Genomic DNA, 20926 nt, shown 5'->3' with positions numbered 1-20926 from the left:
ATGCTGTATTAGTACACACAAAATTATGTTTTCAGCTTTTTTTTTTTCTCAGAAAAGGTGTCTTTACTGGTTAAGTTTTTAGGTGTGACAGACTAGATGTGAATGATAAGTTTTCTCTTGCAAATATGCAAAACTTCGCTTTAAAACATTTCTTCTGCTATTTATAATATTTGTAATGCTGAAGGCTATGCCAATAGATAGCACTATAATATTTATTTTTAACCCATTCTCTGTTAAGTGTCAGGGTGCAGCATTTTAATTTATTTGAAATGTTTACCTTTGTCATAGGCGGCTTAAATGCTGACATTCTGTAGTTACTAGGATCTCGATATATGCAGAAGAGAAATGCTGAGCATTAGAATTGTAAATTTAAGTAGTTTTACACTAAGTAACAGTTAACTTCTTTGACCACCACCTTTTAGCTGAAAAGACAAAGTTTGTTCTTTTAGGTTCTCCAGCATTTTTTGGTTGGTTTTTTTTTTTTATACACTAAGTTTTTTTGGGGCTTTTTAGAGATTCTTTTCTAACTTAGATTATTCTATTGCTTTGCTTTATACATGAGAACATATCTGTTATTTTTTTTGGAAGGTGCCTTTCAAGAGAAAGTAATTTTATATTTTCTTTTATTTTGTATTCACATAAAAATGGAAAGTATTTTAAAAGCAATGGCATTTGCTTGTCCTGGGTTGGCATACACTGAGTACAAAAAGTCCAGGATATAGGAAATAGCATGTGCCATTAGTATATCATACATCTGCTAATACGTTGGGGGAAGGGAAGAAATATAGGTGTTTGTGTCAGCTTGAGCATTCAAGCATATTCTGCATCACAAAATATGGAGCACTGTCCAGAAATAGCACCTTGTTCTCAATGTTCGTTAGCATAAACAAAAGCATTGCAAAAAGTTGTCAACAATCACTGTGCTTTTATCTCCTGTTATGAAACTGGCCTTAATTATGGAAATCCTAGATTATTTTTTATTGTAATCCCTGCATTCTGAAATATATTTTGTAAAAGATCTTCAAAACTTTGTAAACTGGGCAGGTTTAGTGTGGAGAAGAGAAGGCTCGGGGGTCATCTATCACTCTCTACAACTACCTGAAAAAAGGATGGAGCCAGGAGGTGGCTTGTCTCTTCTCCCAAGTAGCAAGCAATAGGGTGAGAGGAAGCAGCCTCAAGCTGCACCAGAGGAGGCTTATACTGGATATTGAGAAAAATTTATTTCCCCAGAAGCATTGTCAGGCATTGGAACAGGCCGCCTAGGGTGCTGGTGGAGTCACTGTCCCTGGAAGTGTTCACAAACTGTGTAAATGAGGCCCTTAATGCCATGGTTTAGTGGTGGCCTTGGCAGTGCTGCATTAATGGTTGGACATGATAATCTTAAGGGCCTTTCCCAACCTAAACAATTCTGTGATTCTTTAACCTTCATAGAACTCACTGGAGGAGTTAGCTGGAACATGGAGATTCTTCCAGGAGAAGGGGAGAAGTGTACTTTTGGACCCTTTTATTGATGCATGTGATTTAGCAGGCTTTGCTAGGTAGGGAGCTTGAACTGACTGAAAACCTTATCAAAACTGCAGAAAAGAATATGGCAATCAAAAAGAAACTATGCATGCAACTGGCTTTTACAGATTGCAGAGTTATTGATCCCTTTAAATATTTGATGCCATCTTGCAGGAATAAAAGTAAGGTGGTACCATAATATTTCAGGAAAGAAAAGTGGTTTTGATTGAAAAAACAGCTTCTGTACTTAGTCAAAGGCAGTCTGCATAGCTGGGTAAGAGCATAACAGCTTTAATGGGTAATAATTTCTAGTCATTTTCTAGTTGCATTTAGAGAGTAGGACTTTGTATAAAAATGTTTATCCTACCACTTGCCATCTAATGTAGGGCATTGCTGTGACTGCTCAAGATCTTAGATGAAATTGTGTGTTGTTTTTTTTTTTCTTCCCATTCTATGCAGTGGGGCTCTCGCAGAAACCTGCTGGCCGTGAACACCACCACCTCTGTGGTGATCCTCAGTGAGCAGGCCATGTTGTCTCATTTTCACCAGCAAGCAGCCATTGTGCAGGTGTCTCCCAGCCTGTTTAACATGACCAGCTTCCGCAGAGGAACCACACACAGTCTCCATGTTGATATGAATGTTAATGGAATCTTCGCTACTGAGGTTAATTGTTTTGGTTTTTTTTATTCATTTGCTTGGTCAATTGCCTAGTTAGGTGTATGGAGACCAATTTTATAAGTCTCTAATATAACCCCTCTTTGATATTCAATTTATTGTGTTATGGAAGTATTATTATGATAGTAGCAATGATGCTGTGATGGAGCTGATTTTTCATACAGCATAGTGACTTAGTAATTCTCTAGGCACTGACCAGAGAACTTTTGGATTACCAGAAGCCTTCCAACCGAAGATACAGGGGCACTAGTAAATGGTGGTGATTGTGTGGAAGGTCTTGCTGCGTTACTGCATGAATTCCTGTATGATTCAAAAGAAACTGATTGTGTATATCCTTTTGCTTTTTTGATGGTTTAGGATGCTGTAGTATTCTGGAACAGGAAGCAAGTTACTGTCTTTGAGTGTGCAGGAGATACCTTCAGAAGTGCAGGTAGGACTTAGAATGATAAGAGTTAACGTGGTTCTCTTCCTCCAAAGTTATAAATACTCCTCATTCATGAAGCTGATGGACTGTGATCATATACGCAAGTTGAAAAATATTATATACAGCTAAGTCAAGTAAATTAGGGGTTTTTTTCTATTATTAATTTCCCCTAAATATTTCTGCCTTGAGAAACAGGTTATTCCATCATTCCCATCCAAAATCTTGAGATCTTTTAAGACCCATCAAGTGTTTCCTGTTTCTTCTTGTCTATATTTACTCATTTATTTTAGAACTTTCCCATGCTGAATCAGTGTGTTAGTGCCACCTAGGTTTCACTAGTCTCTAACACTCGTGAAATAATTTAAAAGACACTCTTCTGACAGAAATTCCTTTATCATTCTTCAGTTGTAGTTCAGTGAAGGAAGGAATGAATTCTCTTAACAGAACCTCATATTGCACTTGTCTATCCCCCTCCTTCCTTCCCCCTCCCTCCCTCCCTCTCCTCTGCTCTCTTGCTCTCTTTCTTCTCTTCTTTGTTTTTGTTCTTACCTCTCCTCCCCTCCCTCCCCTCCCCTTCTCTCACTTTCCCTCCCTTTCCCTTCCGCCCCTCCCCTCCCCATATCAAACCTTTCCCCTTCCCCTCTGCTTGTTCTCATGGGCCGAGTGTACAAAGTTCCTGTTTTCAGTAGAGGTTCCAGCTTTTGGTTGTAGTGGCAGAATGGCTGCAACACCAGAGAGTTTAAGAATCAGTGGAGACTGATGGATTGACAGCTGTATTTTGTGCAAGATAGTGAAAATTGAATGCTTTAAGTCAAAATTCCATTTCCCCCCTGCCCCTCTGCCCTTTTTAAAAATCTATTTATTGCAATGATGGCTTTATTATGACTGTTCCAGGCTCTTTCCCTTGTGACTCTCCAGTTCTGTCTGTGCATGGAGAAAGCCTGTACACAGTTGAGCCATATCAGATCCAGGTCCGTACCTGGCAGGTAAGGGCTGATGAAACCATAAACTGACAAATGTCTTCTTGTTTTCAAAGATTGCTGCTGCAGCTTAAAAGTTAAGTGCATGTTCTATGAATCTATTAACTATCTGTGTTAGAAAAAATATTTTGAGTATTTCAGAAGAAATATTTTTGATATTTTGTGTTCTTGAAAAAGTCTGTCACTTTAAATACTGTAACTGAGAAGTATTTGTGAAAGAAATCAGAATTCTGTAAAGAATAGACTTTAAGAGGATCAAAATTGCAAGCAGGGTGAATATTTATACTACTGACAGGAAAATGAACATATTGAATATACTTATAAGATAATGAAAAATATCCTATGCACATTAGCCTTTGCAGCCTCTGCTAGTTGGGGAGAACCAAAAAGAGAAATCTAATTGTTAGAGTTCTGTGATAATTTTATTTAGGAAATTTATATATTAGGAATATATAAATTCCTATATATAAATATGTAATAGGAAATACTATATTCAAGGATGTGTTGGATTTATCACAATAAGAACTGATTTCATTCATATATTTATTTTTGCATCTGTGTACTAGAGGACCTTCAAGTACTTTTATTTCTCTATCCTTCTTGTTTGGAAAAAGTTATATTATTGAAGTAGAGATTCTTGCAGGATACCTCTATATGTTAATTTTTTGGGGGGCTCTTCATTCAGTTTTCAGCCTGAAACACAGGTTGCATTTATAGGGACAATGTCTGTAGTTCCTCTCACTTTGCTGGTAGTGATTTGTCTAACACTGAAGTTCAGCCTGGTGAACTTGGTGACAAAGTAAGTCCCTTCTCCTTTGACTCTGAACACATAAACCTGTGTAACATGTTTTTTCTCAGGGAACAGTTAAACAGCTGCTGGTGTTCTCTGAAGCAGAAGGGAATCCATGCCTCTTGGACGTCTGTGGGAATTTCCTGGCTGTGGGAACTGATCTGTCTCACTTTAAAATCTTTGATCTCTCTCACAGGTATTAATAAGCTTTTTGGAAACATCTGTTTATAACTGAGCATGTATTTTGTGGGGAGGGGGAAATCTTCAGTTGGTTTTGGTCTGATGAAAAATGATAACTCCTTTGAATCTTGAGATTCAGCATGTGCAGCCTATGTGAACTGATGGCCTATCCCTAAAGCAAGGGAAGAGACAATTATTAGACAAATCATGGTATGAGTAATAGTAGCAATAGTAATAATAATATTTAAGGATATTGTGAGTGATATGTGTGCATTTGAAAGTATGTGGAGATTTTATGGAAGATGAAGACAAGGATGTCCCATGTTTCTGCTGATAACTTGTATAAGACTAATCTCAGAAGAGTTGAAATAAAGAACACGCCCACCCCCCAAGCCAGGTCTTTTATCTCCTCATAAACCAACAACCTTGACTCAGTGTATCAATGGAGGAACTGACCCTAGAATTGTTGACACTCAGTTCTTCCTCCTGTTCAGGTTAAGAGTCAACTTTACTTGACTTTGTTAAAACTTTTCTGCGTGTTCCCATGCTGACAAACAGCTGTGGCATGAAAAAATCCAAGACTGACATGATCTTCAGTTTGGTGATTTGCCTGCTAATGACAAGTGTAATTTTGAAAATCTGAAAAACCTCAGGAGTCAAGTGGATTATGTTCTTAACATACTGTCACCAGAGGAATGCTCAAGGCTAGTTAGTTACCCACTTGGAAACTCATTACATGTGTTGAGATCACACAGATTCTGCATGGGGCACAGTGTGAAGGTTATTGGATTTGGGAAGGTTATAATTAGCACAAATATTGGATTATGATGTTTGATAGTGAAGAAAAAGTAGCTCAAATCCTGCACATGATGTACATTTTTTGTGGCTAGTAATGAAAACCAAATGGTGACACTATAGTGCTTTTTAATTTCAAAGCATGCATAGTTGGTGTAGAATAAATGAGAGGTCTAAACATATAACCCAAGAATGTTATTTTTACGGAATCAGAGGTTTTTTTTTTCAAGGGGCTGTATCATAGGTTTAAATTAGTGTCACTCCTTTCTGTCATATTCTTTTGGTTCATGAGATTTGTCCTCTTTGTGGCTTAGTGATCTCTGGGTTTGTGACTATACCAGCAGTGAGATTCTTTTGAAATAATATAAGCTGTAGGCAGGTGAGGGTGGGGAAGGGTGGGTGTTAAGTATGTGAATGATACAGTCTTTTGAACTTAGGTACAGAGGGAAGGTCACCACTAATATGACATAAATAGAAGCCCCCAATGATATTTCTTTATTTCTGCTCCACGGTGTGTTCTCCATACGAAGAACTTTTATGTGTGGCCTGTATTCAACATTCATGGTACTGTTCAACTTACTAATGTAGGAAAACACACCTCAAAATTCTGCTAGGATGTTCTTGCTGGATAGCTGTGTTTGGGGGATTCTGTAGGAGCATTGAAGTTTATTCTTGCTTATTCATTGAGGAACAAGTGTGTCATTAACTTTTTCCTGAAAGAAAGCAGTTGCAGCAGTTCTCTGGAGAGGAAGCTGGAGTCTGGGGCAGGGTTGTCATGAGGTAGAAATAGTTTGTTTTTAAAAGACTTACCCATCATGTGAAAATGTTTTGGCTCATGTATTGCCAGTTGCTTGTCACTGATTTAAGTTTATTCCTTTCCACAGAGAGGCAAAAGTACATTGCAGTAGCAAGAATTTCTCCGAGCTGTTTCCTGGCCTGGGAGGTATTGCATCTGTCAAGTGCAATGCTAATGGTAATAAAGTCAGCATCCTTGTTAGCAAGGTGAGGCAAAGCTCTTCACTTACTACCCTGAGACCTGACCATCAGTTAATAGACTGGTGCAGTTCCAAAAGATTACTGAAGACCAAAGATTAGCTTCTCAGAAATAAACCTACATGTTCTGTGCAGTGTATTCAGATTTGAAATGTCATGTCCAAGCTTCTAACTAATTGGTAAAATTAAGCTATGTTATCTGAGAAGAACAACCCCCCAGAAAAGGAAGGAATATTTTAGGTACAAAAGCTCTTTGTAGCATTTCAAAGAAATCAGAGGCTAACTTGATAGAAAAGAAGAACAGCAAGAAATTTTCTAATTATTTCTTCCAAAGAATATTTTTTGTGTGATTACCAGTAAACACCAGTAAACTGAGAGCATGAATCCCATGAGATAAACAGCCCTCTTTTTGACTGCATGCTTCAGCAACTTGTTTTCCCTTCTTGTAGGCGGATGGGAACATTGATTCCAAGATCTGTTTCTATGATGTTGAAATGGACAAGGTCACACTCTTTGATTTCAAGGCTGAACAGGGAAATGGTAGAGAGAAACTTTCTTCTGAACGAGGCATTGACAAGTAAGAAGCTTTTATTTCAAGAAGTATTACTTGTAGGTTTAAGATAGGAATCTGCCCTATGAAGGCAAGCAGCATCTTAAACTAACATTCCTCTGTCTTTGTGTAGGTACTCGTACAAATTTAATTATTTTATTTCTAAATAATTAATTAAAACTGGTGCATTGTATGTCAATCAGCCTGCATCCCTGTCTCTTCCAATATATAAACTAGGGGGTGTCAAATGAAGGTATTGAGAGCAAGCTCAAAATATGCAGGATGAGGCAGTTCTTCAGACAACACACAGCTGAGCTAAGGGATTCCTTGCCAAAGGAAGATACAAAGTGTGAAGGAGGGTTCATGCAAGTATTGGACAATACACAGAAGAGAAGTGCAGTGGGAGTTGTTAGATATGTGGAAGACATAATTGGCTCAAAGGTCTCACTTGAGGATGATTGGGTGTTGAGAAGGTATGTGTAGAGGTACTATGGGACTGGAATAAGGATCCAGATCTTAAAATAAAAATCTTGGAAAATCTTGGAAAGCTACTCTTCCATGAAGAGTTTATGGGGTCAGAACTGAAAAAAGTCATGTGGAAGCTCCATCTAGGAAAAAGTTATTTTTTAAGTTCGATACAGGATGTTTTTGTATGGATAAAAACCTCATGAAATGTCTATTTAGAACTGCCAGCTTTGTTTTTGTGCAAGCTGGTCTGTGGCAAATACGTTAGAAATCCTAGTAGCAAGGCTGCAAAATGCAGTGAACTAGGAATTCTCTTGGAAGTACAGTGGAACGCTGGAATACAAATTCCCATCTGTTTTTACAGTATTTTTTTCTGACTGTATTAAGAAAAACGTAGTGTTAGAATAGAAGCTGGTTTGAATTCTTAGAAACTGTCTTCTTTAGGTCTTGGAAGCAAAAAAAAAGGATTTACTCTCCTTAGCATTGAAAATCAGAAGAAACTACCCAGCTCATCAAAAGCTAAGAACACTGCCTTATGTCTTGGTCAGTTAAGCAAACAGCAAAATAATGAGTAGTGAGGAAGTTGTTTTCAAGTGTAGTATCTTGTGTAGCCCAACAGAGGCCACCAGGAGCTAGTGATGCTTTTTCACAGATACTTGAATCCTGGATGGTGTTGGTATGAATAATCCATTTATCTGTGCTTCATTTTATAGTATCTTGAAATTGGAATGAGTAAACTCAGCAGAAAATAATAATAATCTACACTTCTTCCCCTTCTCTCTCTCTCTTCCTGAAGTAGAATCTAAACACTCCCTATTTTTTTTGCACAAATCCTGTTTTTCAGTTTGCAAGTAATTTAGTTTAAATTCATGGCATGGAAAGGACATAGTATATTTCTGCATCCCTTTGGATCTTTTCCTTAATTTGCCTTCCAGCCCTACTTCAGTCCTCTCCACAAAGTCCACCCTTCAGTGGTGACAGCAAATAAGAAAAATATTATAATGTCTTTGTTTTTTCTCATTTTTAAAATTTGACACCTATTTATAGTCTGTATTTTTTCAGAAGGATTCTAAGCCAGTGTTAAAACAGTCTGATACTGCATAGAACTCTGGAGTTCCCCTCACACTGCAAAGTTCAGCAGTTCAAAGCATCGATTGTGCTGCATGCCCAGATCTCTTTGCTGAGCTCTCAGTAGAGAGAGATCTGTTGCCTGGGAATATGCTTTTTTCCCCCATCAATCTAATTACAGTTGTCTAGTTGTGACCTCCTATGACCATTGCTTAGCTGGATTTGGATGTGACAAATCCCATGTGAACCTACCAGAAACTCTCTCTTTACTGGTTCTCTAAATGCACATCAGTGTCCTCAAGCTCTCTTTTAATGCCTGGCTGAGCATTTCTAGCAGTGTTGGCAATAAGCACTGTAAAACCCACAAGAAGACAGAGCTGAGGCAGTCCTCATGTTACAGTACCTACACCAGTAACAGTCACTCAGATAGATTTTTTGAAGGATGTTCAAGTATTTCCGTTGGGCACATAGTCTCAGTGGAGGCAGATTTTGAGTGTCTATTTGTATTTGTGGTAGTACCACCTTTTTTCTACAGAAATGCTTTATGTCCTATGGTCATGGTTAATCTATACAGAACAAATTAAAAGAAGCATTGACATGTATAAAGTGTAATGAGCCAGGAAGATAGATATGGTTAATGTTACAATGCAGAGGTAACTGATTGTCATCTGAAAAATTATCCTTTGGTTAGTCCTTTATTTACATTCATGCACTGAATGGGCTGGAATTATTTTGTCTCACTTTCTACATTTTTTTCATCTTTGGGTAGGTCTGTTGTGGAGTATCCAGAGTTGCACAATCATATCCCTGCTTGTCATTTCTGGGACCAGAGTGAATCAAGACTTTTTGTATGTGAAGCAATTCTTGAAACAGGCCTAGAGTCTACAGAGCAGAAGAAAAATCAGACTGAAAGCACAGTATGGTCTTTTTGTTTGTTTGTTTGACCTTGCTTTACATGGAGTTCTCCCTGTCCAAGTAATAAGTCATTGGTCCTTCATTAAGGGTGTGGGAGTAGGTATATTGTACAAAAAAGAGCAATGAAACTATGCGTTTGGTGTCTGTGGCTTCAGGCAAGCTTTCTGTACATCAGCTCTCTGGTTTAATTCTGGCATGCATACACTGACAAAGAAAAGGAGGTGATTTTGAGAATGATCATAAATGCAAGATTCTATCAGGCCTACAGTTTTTCAGGTGACATTTTGGGTAAATTAATAATCTAGAGGTTTGATACTTACTCTCTCTTCTGTTTTTTCAAAATAATGCATACTTTATATCTTGAGTTCACTTTTAGCTGCAGTAATTAACTTGATAGAGTAACAGGGACCTTACTGTTCACGTGAACAGTGAAATACACTTTTCCCACCCAGTTCTTACCATCTTCTGCTTTTCTGGACAGACATTGTACATTTTTGTGGTAGCTTCCAAATTTTCTTTCACAGTCTTTTTTACATTAGAAAAAAGATTCAATTTTTATTGATCAGAAATGATCTAATCAATTATTTCTTTCATCAGACCAACAATTCTTCCTCACTTTCCCTGCTAACATGCTTGTAGCAGTCCTTACCATTTTATCTGAACAGAGCTGCCTGTTCTTCATAAATACTCCATTGATTTGAGACATCCATGTTGATATAAATTTTCTGATTCATGCATGATTTTAGTTAAACCTCTTCCAATTGGAGAGAGAAAGCTCTTTGTTTCTTTTGTTGGTTGAAATGACCTCAGAAAAATCATGGGAAGATCAATGTAGAAAGGAGGAATGGAATAGGGATGTCCTTAAAGGCCTTGCTAAGATCTTCTAGAAAGAAAAGAATACTTCAACCTAATAATCCTAATATAAGCAAGAAAAAATATTTGTCTTCTACATAAAATTGAAAAATAAAATTATATGAAAAGAGTGTAACTTACTCTTTGGCCTTATTCAAAGGGACTTTTAACTGTGTGTTTATCCTTCAAGAAATGAGAACTTAATCTGGAAGTAAATACTTCATTTTGACTTGAGTCAGGTCAGTGTTTAAGCTGTTAAAGAAACTTTTTGAATGGCTGGTATATTCCCTGGAAATTTAAACCAGTCGGTGAACTGCTAAAATTATGATAGAAATAACATAGTATTAATTAAAAAAAAATAAATTAAAAATTGTTGAAAACAACTGGGACTATTTCTTTGCCCGGAGTCAGATCTGTCAGAGAGACTTCTACAGCAGCCATCTGTGGGCAGGGATTTCCCTCTTCATGGTGGTGAAGTTGGTTCCTGAAAGGTAGAGGTGGAGGTCCCTTTGCAGTCAGAACACAGTCTATATTGTACAATGAGTCATTAGCTGCTTACTCTAGAGAGGAAGTGTGCAGCTCTGCCTTCTCCAGCCAGTGGGGGGGTGTGAACGTATATGTCATTATTTTCAAGAGGCGGTTCTGCCAAGTGAATATGGAAAATAAAAACAAATTGAAAGAAGGATGTTGCAGCATAAAAACAAAACAAAGCTTTGCTTCCTTTTCCAGGTGGATGTTTGGATTTTATCATTCTTCAGTACTGAAGAGCACGGCTTTTTGCTTCAGGAGAGTTTCCCATTGCCTTCATCCTATCAGGTTCTTCTGGGCATAGAGGTGCCCTACTATTACTTTGCAAAAAAGGTGAGGAAATCTTTCACAATTCCTGCCCTTCCCATAAGTGCAGACTTCACAGGGATCAAATTTAACCAAATGGAGTCTGGGATAAGTAGAGCAACTACAATGGCAGTTGCTGCATCACCTGTATAAATGACATAAAGATATTTCTAATGTGGGCATACTTTGCAGTATTGTGGAAATTGCACTGAATTGGCGTTTCATGGGTATTGAAAACTGGATGTGATGAACAAGCACAGGAGACGCAATAATTACCAGGAAATGTAACTAAAACAGGGATATAAAACAATTCTCTTCTACTCTATATAGTCACTGCGCCTGTTGCAAAGGGGTGTGTGTGTGTGTGAACTTTATATAGGCAGGAGGGGGCATTTCCTACTGGCTTCAGTAGAAGAAACCCATTTCCTTTTTGGAATGGAGCTTAACCAGAGAGAGCAAGAATACTCATTTTGCTCTATCACCAAATGCCTATGTGCTACAAATACCAGGAATGCATGCTTTAACTTCTTAAACTTGAATATGAATCCAAAATTGTTCGCAGTTTATGTAAATAATGCCATGCTTAATTCCATGGATACTGGAAGAAATGAAGCTTACAAATTGGGTTTCTGTTTAAGATCTAATCTGAGTTTATTAGTGCCTGTTAAGATGATGATTTTCACTGCTCCCTTCTAGTAGGGGGAGCTTACCAGAGCATTTATTTTTGTTAGATCAGCAGGAACTTAATATTAGCAAGACTTCTAATCCTCTATATCTTCTGAATAAGATAGACCAATATAATCATATCAATCTAATTTCATGTAGTTTAAGAGCAGTGTTAAACAGGGTGAATGTGTCTAGATGTTTATCTGCTTAATATATTTAGATTCAGAGCAGTACTGTGCAATTTACCCCCTTCCAAAGAACTGACTCTTGTCATTCTTCCTGGGCAGATCTAGCTTTTAGAGTTGCACTACATTTTACTTTGCTTTTTCTCTTAATTTAAAAAGTCAAAGGTGATCTGCTGCATTTTCTATTCTTTTAGTGCTTCCCCCCATCATGTCTCGTGACATTTTTCTTTGATATTATGTCTCTTTTTTTTTTTTTTTAAACTCTGCATGGATTATTGATGCTGTTAGTTGTTTTTTTGGAGGGGATGTATTTATAAACCTGTAAGTATCTGCATTATTTTGAGCCTCTTCCTTAATTCTCTGCTTTTCTGTTTCCATTTTCTTCCCTCATTAGGTTCCTGTGTCTTAGTGACTAAATTACTTGTTATAAGTAACTCATTTTGGAAACATGACTTAGTATATGAACAGAGTCTGATTTAAATACAGCAAATCGAGTTGACGCAACCAGTTCTTTTGACCAACTTTCATTCCAGGGTTTCTCCTTATTCTTTATAATGTCTTTTCTGGGAATTTAAAATAATAGGTGCTATTGTATTAATAATAACCATACATGAAAAATAATTATAATTATGACTACAATAACAGGAGGCTGTTTCTCCCGTGGTATTTTACCACTCTCCAAGCTATCCCTGAAGTACTGTGATTGTTATGACGCACCATTCTCTTTTATGACACTCAATATTTTGGGTCATTTTCTAGGAAGTTCTGAAACATTGGAACTGTTGCCACTATTGATCATGGTCCTGCAGAAATAGAAAACTTGGACTGTAGTGGAAATCATGTAATTTATGACATGTACACAAAAGAGTAACTTTCAACTTACTTGATACCTAAATGATAATATTCTCATTTTAGCTGGGAGAAGCTGAGAAAGGACAAGCAGAGTCTGGCTCAATAGAAGTCTCTCAGATGGTTGCGAGAAGACCCATGAGAGATTTCATTGGATTAGGAGATTGTGATAAGGCCACCCAGGATGCCATGCTAAACTTCAGTTTCTATCTGACTGTTGGAGACATGGATGAGGCCTTCAAATCCATCAAGCTGATAAAAAGGTATAAATTTTTGTGTGTATGGGTACAATTTATTTTTGTTAAGCATTTGTAGGAAGTTTTGATCCTCCTAAATTCTCCTTATATTTTTCCTGTCTGACTTCATTCTCCCTTTTGTTTCTAAGAAGATGAAACATCTTTATCTTACACCATTTTAATATATTTTCTGACAATTCTTTGCCTAAAAGATGTTGCAAGTTCTGTGGGTTCTTTTTTCCTAAACAGGAAGAAACGCTTGATAATTAGCAGCCACCTTTCTGTGTCTCTGCAAACATCTCATGTTATCACTAGAAGAAACTAAATATTCACAACTTTATTTATACATCTAACATAATCACAGTAATACTGAGTATTACAATTTACCAACCACATAGCTGATTTTTAAAATTAAATGTACATTATTATAATATGGATATTGCAATATTAGAAGAAATAATATAATGTCTTTTAAATACTCCATTATTTTATTTTTCAAAAACCCTGCAATTAATCGTAGCATATTATTTCTAGAAAATATTTTCCAGAAAGTAATGCAGGCAAATGAATACAAATCTTAGTTGGTTTTTACAAACCTACTGCTAGAAGAAACTCTTTTTCAGCTTTATGGCATTCTGCCCAATGGACTAAAACATTGTTCCAGAGCATCAGTCTCTGCAGAGTGTTGCTCACTTTGAACATGGTGCAGAGCAGAAGTTGGGGTTGAGTTTCTTATTACATCAGAACTGAGTGCAGAACAGAACTCAAGAGCCAGCTTGATGATCACATTTAACAAAGCGTGGAACAAAGTATGCTGGAAATAAAGATAAGGGAGAAAAGCAGCTTACTCAGCTGGGAGTGACACAACAGTCCTAAAGAATGTGTAACATTCACAGCTCATGGTCTTCCAGACCTCTCTATAACTGCTCAGAGTAGCATCCTTAGAGTTTTTAAATATCTGTCATTGCCTCTAGTTGCTGTATCCCAAGAACTTCTGCACAATAATTTTTGTCCTTTTTTTTTTTTTGTTCTCTCCCTGGAAGTTACATACGCATGACTGCTGTGAGACCACATGCAGGGTCAGGCTGATAAACATTATGCCTAATTCCATAGGTACTAATTATTCTCATTTCAGTCCCATATTAAGTTACCAGGTAGATCTGTCTGAAATCTGATGCTTAATCCTGTATATGTGTCTTAGTCTCTAATTTGGGTTCCTGGGAGGCAGTTACATCCTCCAGCATTATGTGGGCAGAGTTAGGTGTCCTGACATAGCACTCTAATCTGAAAATGTCACAGCAAATGTTAAAGCTAGCTGAGAAGAAATCAATTTGGACTGAAATACCTGTTCTTAATAATAATTTACAATAATTTAAGTTAATAGTATCTGTGATTATTAGGGAGTCCTTCTTTTGTAGATATTTGGCCTCGTAACACTGAAGTAGATCTTTCAGTAATGTGTATAGCCAATCCTAGCTGTGTACCCTCTTTATTTTTAATGGCATGTCTGTTTACGTACAGGAGAAACTCAAATCTTTGTCTCAGGATACAAAAGAAATGTCTGAAAAACTGCAACTTATTTCTTCTGCCTTCTATGCAATTAGCATGGTTAGAGTTGCTTTTGCTTCTTACTTTCTGGGCTATGCTATGGCTGCGGAGCAGGTGCTGCAGCTAATGAGAAGTTCCTTGAAGAGAGGTGGATGGAAGGACTGAAGATTCATGAAACTTAAATAGCTGTTAAAATCATCGCTTATTCTATAGTCAGTTTTCTGCTTTCTTAGATTGCCAAAGCTATTGTCACTGGTCTCCTATAGACTTTTTCATTATTATTAGGATAACTTTATGCAGGCAGAGAAAACATGTTTGGTTGCCTCTTTTCTATATTCTCATTGCTTACACTCTACATCTGCTGCAGCTGACCCTGATGACATGTAGCTGTGCTGCTCTGTCAGGATTCTGACAATCCAGCATTCTGTGCTATACAGCAGAGGGAGAGGGCAATATAATATAATATAATATATATAAAATTACGTGTTTTATACATATGTATATAGATGGAGCCCATCCAAGTAATAATTGAGGGCCTCTGCCCACAAGTGTGAGCTTTGTGATGTCTTTCAACCCTTAGTTTTAAATTATAGCATATATTTATAGAAGACAACTTCAATGCAGATCTCCTTGAAGATCTTTCCCCTTTCAAGTCCATGTTTTCAGCACGGGGACTCAACATAGTCATTTTCCAGCCCGCGGCGAAACCGTGCTGTTAGGGTACGGCTAATGACAATGACCCGGGGTGCCATGCAGTCCTCACGTCTGTGAAGGATGTTCCAAATGAGAATGGCAGCTGCCAGTGTGGCCAAAAGACAGGCTCCAATGTTCAGATAGCAAGACCATGAGAGGTTGGTGTATGGTCCGATGCGGTAGAAAGTCACCAATCCGATGACCAGAACAAAACCTGCAGGAAGAATGTGAGAATTACTTTTAGTTAGTTATTCTCTTGAATTTCTATAGTGGCAAGAGGCCATACGCCAACAATTCTGAGTCTGTAAAGCCTTTCCATCCCTCCTATGATGTATGTGTTCTCCTGAAGGCGTATGTGGGCATGATATATATATATATATAATTATATATGCAAGGACTGGGTGCCTAAATGGAGTCTCAGTGTCAGGTTTAGATCTGTTCTCTCTGATTTAAATTTCTTACACCCACTTAGCTGTATTTCATGTGGTGGGGTTTTTTCCCATCCTCTTTTCTCACACAGATGTCCTTATTTCTGTTGCCACTGCAGAAAACTGGTATATTAATAATGAAAATCTTTTATTCAGAATATGCTACACTTATTCTGAAATGAAAAATGTTTATGTAAGGCAGCCTGCTATTGTAAACTGCGAAAATGATAAATAGCTAATTATCTTACAGAAATAATAAAAAAAATGTATAGAGGCTTAAAAAAGTGGAAGGTGAAATAAATGGGGCTTTATGGTCCTACTTTTTCTATGCCAGAAAAAACTGTTATTGGCCAGGAGCAATATTATTCCTCCAGAAGCTGCCAAAGGCAAGGTTTCCATTCCCTCCCTAATCTTAAGCACAGTAGTACATTCCCTAAAAGGTAAGTAATATAGAGTGATAACACTGCACTTAGGACTTCTGGTTAGAGATGATAGACAATGAGATCTGCAAAAAAAGACCCTGAAAAAAAAAATTTTCCACATTGTTTTTGGTAGACACCACTTGTAAATAGTGTTATTTCAGAGATGAGGAGGGCTGAGGTGGGCCATGCAGGAGGCCCATATTAGAACAAGGGGCAGAACCCGTATCTCTGACTCCTTTTTATGTTACTAAGACTGCCCTTTCCCTGAAGAACACACTGATAAGCACACAATTACTTTTCTGCACTTTATTAGATTAGTGCCTTCCTGTGCCTCTTCTCAGATAAAACTACTTTTCAGCTTTTCAAGAGAAGTAATTTATATATGTGATTAGATTGAAGCAAAAATACAAGGAGGCAAATGTGCTTCTATAGCTGACAAAAGGTTCTCTCTTTTCTCCTACACACTTCCTTTAACCACCATCACACAAGAAACAGCACTGATCAAAGGACCCCTTCATGAAGAAAGACTAGAATAAATGAAGACTCATAAATAGCCAGAGGATTTCTATATACCATCTTCCTAAGTTCATGGGCAAGGTCTGGCAAGAGCAAGTAGGTCCCAGTGGCTGCATGCTGTCCTCTCAGCTAGCCACACTGCCTGCAAACACTATTCCCACAGATCTGTGGCTTTAACATGGTGGAACACCTGGCTCTGGTCCTTGATTTTCTGTAAAAGAGCACATCCTGACTATGCATTGTATCAGGTTTCTTTTTAAAAAGAGTATTAGTAATACAGTGAAAATGGAAAATTATGAATTATATACAGATGAAAAAAATAGAGGAGGGAAATGAAATACAAATAAGATGAAAAAAATCACTACATAAGTAGGCACGACATTTTTACTGTTCTCAGAGTTAAAAATGTGAGGGCTGAATCCCCCTCCTAATGAAACAAGCAATAAATGAGTATTAATTCCACAGACATCTGGCATCCTTAGCTCTCTTTGTTCTACTTAGAAGGTGGTTTGTAACAAAGTTGCTTGCTGCACCTTTTTCTCCTGAGGCAGCACTGTTCCACAGATGCCATGGACCACAGAGGGTTTGAAGTGAGGCATTTCTTCCTAAGGATATATAAAGAGGAAATAGGTTCTTACAGGAGGAGTAGCTTTTTCCTGCTCTTTAACTACTCTGCAGTAGCCTTTGCTGGGAAAAAGTCTAACATAGGTTTTAGGCTGTCAACTCAGTTGTAAAAACAGCAGTTAAGAACAACTTGATTTAATCAGTTAAGTCTAGTAGTTATTTAATGGTTCAGCTTAGTTTTAAAAGTCTGGAGAAAATGTGGTGACATGGAGCACACTGACTTAATTGAGTTGCAGAGATCACTGGTCTAGCACTCACAGATTCAGTCTGTAGGATTACTTCTAATGTTAATTATTTCTAATGTTAAACAGGTTGGAGATGGGTTCCCAGTACACAAGTGGTCATCTAACATTATTTCAGAGTATACAGGTTTGAAAGTTGTTTCTTCACCCCTGTTCAAAAATATACTGAGTATAGAAAAATTGTAGAAGATGTGCTTTTGACCAATTAAGCTTGAATCTTCATTCATTTTTTTCAGTAATCACTGCTGAATGACAGTATGGTATGAGGTACATATCATACTGTGCATACCTTTTAAAATCCTGGTCTCTTGGAGACAGGCAGATGTTATCTACATTCTTGGATAGACTGTTGAAAGCAAGTGATCTTCTTCAAAGGAGTGGTTTTTTTCTGTATAGTTCTATGCTTAGCTCATCACCATGCGAAAGTAGGAATGTTCTTATGCATTCACAATCCTCATGCTGATGTTTTTTCAGCATTCAAAGAACTGTACTTTTGTCCTCAAAGCCACAGTAAATTGTGCTCTTCCTTTTCTATGGTGTTTCCTTGAATTGCTTTTAAATTCTCATGACTTTACTGATTGGTGTTATCTGGGTCTTTTACAACTTTAATCTGTTTCTTTATTGTTCATGGTAATGGCATACAAGAAGACAGCAGAAAGAAAATAGTTTTCCCTCACTTCCGGTGTCAAAGTTCAGTTTGTCCTAAGGCATACAGTAGAGAAGAGAGGGGGAGATCAGATACCGTATAATGGAATAAATCAGCTTTTTAAAAACTCTCTTCTGAGATGGCTTGGTTCCCATCTGTGGAACCAAAATGATAAAACTTCTCCTGTGCTCTGTTTTGTAATTAAGAGCTTTGGGAGCAGAGTGTGCGAGTTGTAATGCACTCATAGGGAGAATATATATGTCTACATCTATGTCTGAGGTCTTTAGATCTCGTAATACAGATAATACAGATAGTGCTTTGTTGTACCACAGGTTGCAGTTTACTTTTCAAAGGGTGATAAATACCAATTTTCTGATAAAGTCTGAACCAGGGAAAAGAAGATTACTTGCACCTCCTATGGCCAAGTTGTTGACCTGTTTCTTTTTCTTATGGTTTAAAATTTGCAGGAAGAAGGGTATTCTGGTACAAATCAAGAAACCCATCTTCCTGATGAGTCTGGCACATGACAAAGGTGTGTGTGATCAGTTTTCAGAATTCTTTTCCAGTTCACATACACTTTCTCAGAGAATCCAAAAAGCATTAAATAAGAATAAACCAGATGATCCTTAAGGTCATTTCCAAATCTAACCATTCTGTGATTCTGTGAAATTTTATTTTTCAAGTATGATGCAAATCACAAAACCTTAAGCAGGAGAAGCTTTGAACTAAGCTGTTTGTACCAGTGACTGCTTACAGGTACCTCTGAGAGACAATTATAAATATTAACAAAGGTGCACTTTATCTTGCATTATATGTTTGAGGTTTTCTTGGCAGGAGCTAGGTTCAGGAACACCAGTTATGCAGAGTAACCCTGCTACTGTTGTGTCTTGCAGCTCAATTTCCAGGTATGGAATTGTGGCTGGTACTTTCCCACTGTAGGTTTACGGCTATTTATCTCTGCCTTAGGGAAGTATGGATGGTTAGCACTTTTAGTTTAAACTGAAAGCTGGGTCTGCTTGTGCAAACCTGCTGGGAAAAGATGGTTTGCACAAGTGTAAGAGAACTGTGCTCCTTAGACATCAGTTTTGACCCATTCTTTGTTTATTTAGCTAAGGCAAGCAGCAGTGGAATAAGCTTTTCATCAAGCAAGCAGAAAATACACGTTTCTTTATGGCACAGTACAAGCTAATAAACACCATAGGAACATTTCCATTATTTAAACTTTTTTTTCCCCCCAAATTACTCAGCTTTTTCTTTCTTGCTTATGTATTGCTTACAGCTGATTACTGTCCTAAATGGCTACACATTTCTGTGCTAGACCGTCCACCTTCATGAGCTCTCTTCCATCTGATGGAGCAATCCTCCGCCAGGAAGAAGCAGTAAGGCTTCCTTACTGGTCCCCAAGTAAAACTCTGCTAGCAAGACTGTTTCCCTTCACAGGCCCTTTGCCTGAACCCTGATCAGATGAGCAGCTGGTTGTGCAAGAGGCTTTCTGTCCTTTTGCAGTTTAGTGCCACTGTCTGAGCAGGGGGGAACAGGAAGATAATGGGTTTGCAAACTCCTGGCTTGACAGGTAGCAGGATTGAATCACTGGAGCTCTTGAGTGAAAAATGTATGATCTGTTCAGAATACTTTGCTACAGGCTGAAGAGAAACTGGCATTTTAGAAGAGAGAAAAACATGATGGAGGTGGGAGAGTTGAAAGCATGTTACTGTAGAGACTTTCCACCATTAGTTTTACAGTTCTGCCAGTGTATGCGAGTTCCAGAATAAAAATGCCACTGTGAACATCATTTTCCAGCATTCTTATTTCATATTAGCATGACCTGATACTGGATTTATGAATGTAGGAACTAAGGGGCAAAGGGTGAAGAAATCATATTAATGCAAAAAGAGTGCATTTGCATACAATGATACTTAAATTTTACTGAGTGCTGCTATTGTAAAGATGATGTTGTGTAAAACCCCTCAGAGAGGGATTTTGTGTGTAACAACTTAAGCAAAATCAGATTTCTTGAAGCAAAGTGTTCCACTGTACTGCTTATCTTTTCCTTGCCCTTCCAATGGTGTTGTTCAGCAGCTAGGAATTGAGATGAAACATTCAACAGCAAGTCAGCTCTCTAAATGACTGGGCAAACACTAAATTCTCTAGTTGTGCCAGCCTAGCCCTTCTTTACAGTTTCTTCTTAGGAAAAGTAAGATTTTATTTAATTTTTTTTTTAATTATTCCTTTGTTATACGGATGTGGAGTCTATGGAGGAGTGGTGTCTTCAAGGTTTGGATGGAACCTTACTGGTAATTATGTGTGTACCACTGGGTTCAGACCCTCATGCTCTGATTCAGGAATACTCAGTTGCTGTAAGGAAAGAGAATGAAACTGAAGTTTGACTAATATTTTCTTTTTACTAAGAAGATAGGTAAAGCAGAGCATTTTCATGATATTGATATCTCCAGTTTTGCTTACTGCTTTCACCGTGTTATCTTTGACAACATTTTAATTTGATGCCTTTGAATACTGTTAAGTATTCAATTAGTTTATTACTTGTATGAGAATTTACTGTAAGAAAAGTGATGCTGGAATTCTACTCCTATTGATACTTGTGTAATATGCGTTTGACTCAGTTTTAATGTAAATATACCAGTGCAGAATGTGGTTTTGGATGTTAAAAGTACCTATAAAAATTAACCTTGTATTAAGAATAGCTTCTGTCTCCATGACTAAAACTGACTGTGGTGACTTTTCACTTTTAAAAGACATTTGTTGAATTTAGTTTCAGTATTCCAATAAAATACCTGAAGGGAGACAGTTAGCTTTCCAGACTATTTCCTGTGGGTAACTCCTAAAAAT

At 37.5% G+C, this 20926-nt stretch overlaps 2 protein-coding genes across 7 annotated transcripts in view; one reads left to right on the top strand and one right to left on the bottom strand.

The window, feature by feature from the left end:
- The window catches only part of IFT140 (intraflagellar transport 140), a 78978-nt gene that overhangs the window by 18987 nt on the left and 39065 nt on the right, over positions 1–20926 (top strand). For 5 of the 6 annotated variants that reach the window (XM_031050285.1, XM_031050284.1, XM_005150657.3 and 2 more), the window contains exons 10-18: positions 1963–2166; positions 2536–2608; positions 3497–3588; positions 4441–4568; positions 6232–6349; positions 6790–6917; positions 9193–9340; positions 10920–11051; positions 12791–12987. In XM_031050285.1, coding sequence (XP_030906145.1) covers positions 1963–2166; positions 2536–2608; positions 3497–3588; positions 4441–4568; positions 6232–6349; positions 6790–6917; positions 9193–9340; positions 10920–11051; positions 12791–12987 — 1220 coding nt within the window. The remainder of the gene's footprint in view (positions 1–1962; positions 2167–2535; positions 2609–3496; positions 3589–4440; positions 4569–6231; positions 6350–6789; positions 6918–9192; positions 9341–10919; positions 11052–12790; positions 12988–20926) is intronic. The other variant, XM_031050283.1, reaches the window with a different exon arrangement.
- TMEM204 (transmembrane protein 204) overlaps positions 13401–20926 on the bottom strand; it is a 28820-nt gene continuing 21294 nt past the window's right edge. The window contains exon 3 of the mRNA XM_005150656.3: positions 13401–15415. Within this exon, the coding sequence (XP_005150713.1) occupies positions 15171–15415 (245 nt within the window). The 3' untranslated portion in view covers positions 13401–15170. The remainder of the gene's footprint in view (positions 15416–20926) is intronic.

The sequence above is a fragment of the Melopsittacus undulatus genome, chromosome 8, assembly GCF_012275295.1.
Source record: "Melopsittacus undulatus isolate bMelUnd1 chromosome 8, bMelUnd1.mat.Z, whole genome shotgun sequence".
NCBI classification, from domain to species: domain Eukaryota; kingdom Metazoa; phylum Chordata; class Aves; order Psittaciformes; family Psittaculidae; genus Melopsittacus; species Melopsittacus undulatus.
Note: the sequence above shows the minus strand (reverse complement) of the source record. Positions and strands in the feature narration are given on the sequence as shown.